The sequence below is a fragment of the Dysidea avara genome, chromosome 11 (assembly GCF_963678975.1).
Source record: "Dysidea avara chromosome 11, odDysAvar1.4, whole genome shotgun sequence".
Lineage (NCBI taxonomy): Eukaryota > Metazoa > Porifera > Demospongiae > Dictyoceratida > Dysideidae > Dysidea > Dysidea avara.
The window spans coordinates 2,833,767-2,836,466 of NC_089282.1; the positions used below are offsets into that span (position 1 = coordinate 2,833,767).

At 39.8% G+C, this 2,700-nt stretch overlaps 2 protein-coding genes across 2 annotated transcripts in view; one reads left to right on the forward strand and one right to left on the reverse strand.

Annotated features, from left to right (window-relative positions):
• LOC136238452 (haloacid dehalogenase-like hydrolase domain-containing protein 2) overlaps nt 1–674 on the reverse strand; it is a 7,849-nt gene extending 7,175 nt beyond the window's left edge. The window contains exons 1-2 of the mRNA XM_066028924.1: nt 365–674; nt 1–207 (exon numbers count right to left, since the gene is read on the reverse strand). The exon at nt 1–207 is cut by the window's left edge and continues 90 nt beyond it. Of these exons, the coding sequence (XP_065884996.1) occupies nt 1–207; nt 365–468 (311 nt within the window). The 5' untranslated portion in view covers nt 469–674. The remainder of the gene's footprint in view (nt 208–364) is intronic.
• On the forward strand, nt 529–2,422 carry LOC136239253 (phospholysine phosphohistidine inorganic pyrophosphate phosphatase-like). Its single transcript, XM_066029985.1, has 4 exons — nt 529–551; nt 1,135–1,147; nt 1,497–1,703; nt 2,276–2,422. Exons 1-4 carry the CDS (start codon nt 529–531, stop codon nt 2,420–2,422), a joined length of 390 nt encoding a protein of 129 aa, XP_065886057.1.
• The last annotated feature ends 278 nt before the right edge of the window (nt 2,423–2,700 follow it).

Consider the following 2,700-nt stretch of genomic DNA (forward strand, 5'->3'; position numbering starts at 1 on the left):
TACACCTCTTGCTTTGCCTTGAATGGCAACAAACAGTAAGGCTGAAAATAACTCTCCTGAACTATAGCTTTGGCAGCTTGCAGTGACGTGTATACTTCATCCTCTGCGGCTTGTATTCCAGCAGCATGTAGTTTTGCTGTTATCTCTGACCTTGTTTCGTCAGTGACATTAGTAACAAATCTCAGCTGTATGCCCGCCTTACGTAATCTGCAGGTAAACAACACATTGATAGACGAAACCTTACACAACGATGTCACTGAAAGGTTATCTGTTGTGCTAAATAAAAGCTGCAAAAGCCGATAAGTTTCGCGATATGCTTTGAAGTAACACAAGCTAAAATCATTACGGCTACATTCGCACTCACTGGTTTATTGCACTTGAAGCATTCAATGTAAGCGACCCTTGTAGTTGCAAGGTTCCACTGATGTCTATTAACACTCCCTTAACTTGTGATAATGAACTCGCCATTGTTTAACAGCGGATATTTCCGTATATCTTACCTCGCCTAGGAGGGCTTGAGGGCAAGAAATGGTTGAGAAAGGAGGTGTCAAGTAAGACATCATCTGTAAACCCACTTCCTGTTTACACCTCGGTTAGTAAAATTGCGAGAAATCGTCGTAGATGGTATCTCTGTTACATAATTATTGTTAACAAGTATACCCTACGGATATCCGTAGGGTATATAAACTAGTATACCCTACGGATATCCTTAGGGTATATAAACTGCGGATATACTAGTTTCGACTACTTTGACCGCGGTATACTAGTTTCGACTAGTTTACAAGGGGGTGTCACTCCAATAGACACTGTACTACGATCTGCGACCGCGGTCAAAGTCGGTCAAGATCAATTTTCGATTTTGACAGTTGACTTTCGTCGAAAATTTGTCTTGACTGTAGACCTGGTTCCGTTTATTTTCGCTATATTTTCGCTATATTTTCGTGCACTACTAACTAGCGAAGCTTTGACCGTGCTGGGAAAACAGCTTGACCGTTGTTCTTCGTGAAAAATCGGCCTTGTTCATCATTGACATTGACCTTTAGCTTTGACCGCGGTTGCAGATCGTAGTACAGTGCCTATTGGAGTGACACCCCATTGATAGAGTCTATCGCTCTAGTTCACCCTGTCCTACAGTCCTAGAATCTCGGTGAGTAGCATGAAGAATGAAGACGTCAGAAGAATGCACCTATCAATGTGTTGCCCCACCCCCCTCGCCCCCCCCCCCCCCCCCCCCCCCCCTCGGGCGTAAATGGGGCTTTCTGCCCCACTATGGGGCAGTTGACTATCGTTCATTAAACGCCCAAATATTTTTTCGTTGTATGCTATGTCAAATCCCGAGTAAATCCTCGTGATGCAACTGGGGCCAACAGTGGGGATTTGACTCTATAGGTTTGCCCTACTATGGCAGTTGGATTATCACCAGATGGAAAAAAGCATCACTTCTATTTATCAACAATGTTGTGCTGGGATAATACACATATTTGCTATTTATTTAGATTATCGATAAACAACAAGGATTGCCAGCTTATTGCAATCTACTTAAGGCATGGTACTACAGACATAGTGATGGATTATCAATGGGGCTTGATCCATATGCCAGTAGCAAGAAGTCACTAGTGATGGGAAAGCCACAACTAGAGTTTTTCCAGTCTGTCCTGCAAGAATTAAATTGTCCACCACAGGAAACTGTGATGATTGGAGATGTATGCTAAATATTGTCCTTGTTGCAGAATTACTATATAGTCACTTGAACAATTATTACCAACTAAAGGATCATCCATAATTTTCAACGTTTTCACAAACATACTCTCTTTACTTACCCCCTCCCTCCTACCCAAAAGTATATTGTAAAAAAGTTGATGTGATCGTTGTATGTTCAGTGTTCATTTTTAAAAATGGTTTAGTTCTTCTATACATCTGCCTGCTAATCATCTGGCTTGTCAGAATGTAGGCATTGAAAGAATGCTGATTATTTATTATAGCCTTGTGTGTGTTACTTGGCTGCATAGCCAACTTTGATCCTGAAGCATTCATTCAGAGTCCAGCTGCAACTCAACGTTTACCACTTCAAACATTCTAACCAAACACTACTACTAAATTATTGTGAATTATTTCTTTATGTGGTAAAACCAACATTTATAAAACATGGACAAGTGAATTTACCTCCTCCCCCTAGCATACTCCTTGAAAATGCTGAAAATAATGAATGAACTCTGTATCAGTTCTGTGTATTGGATGGTTAGTATGATGTGATATGTCAATTCAATGGGTTAAGTGTAGTAGGATAGTGTTTGGTGGTAGATTTTGGTTTTATTGTGAAGGTGATGAAGACCAGTTAACCAATAAAGACAGATGGCCGTGTATCAGTGACTTGGCAATGGCAGTGGATATGATTATTGCTGGCACTAACAACACATTATAGCTGATAAGAACTATATTAATTCATAATTATTTTATACAAATTCGTTGTAGAAGTATGTTTATAAAAACAGTTTTTTATTATTATTATTCAAATTACAATTGTCATTGCTTCGCTGTATATTCAGATTGTGCGAGTGGAGTACCTCCAAATAAAAGGTAAAAGTGACCTTTAATGAAGTCACCGTAAAACTCCGCACACTTGCCCTCTGCTATGACAAAAATCTAGTAGTTGCTCGAATACAATTTAAATTGCGTCATCATACAGCTACAATAAAAGGG

Bases quoted from the DNA above. Each gene is read 5' to 3' on its own strand.
- LOC136239253 (XM_066029985.1), top strand. From the start codon at position 529: ATGGTTGAGAAAGGAGGTGTCAA. The intron at 1,704-2,275 runs GTATGCTAAATA...CAATGGGTTAAG, and splicing joins AAACTGTGATGATTGGAGAT to TGTAGTAGGATAGTGTTTGG.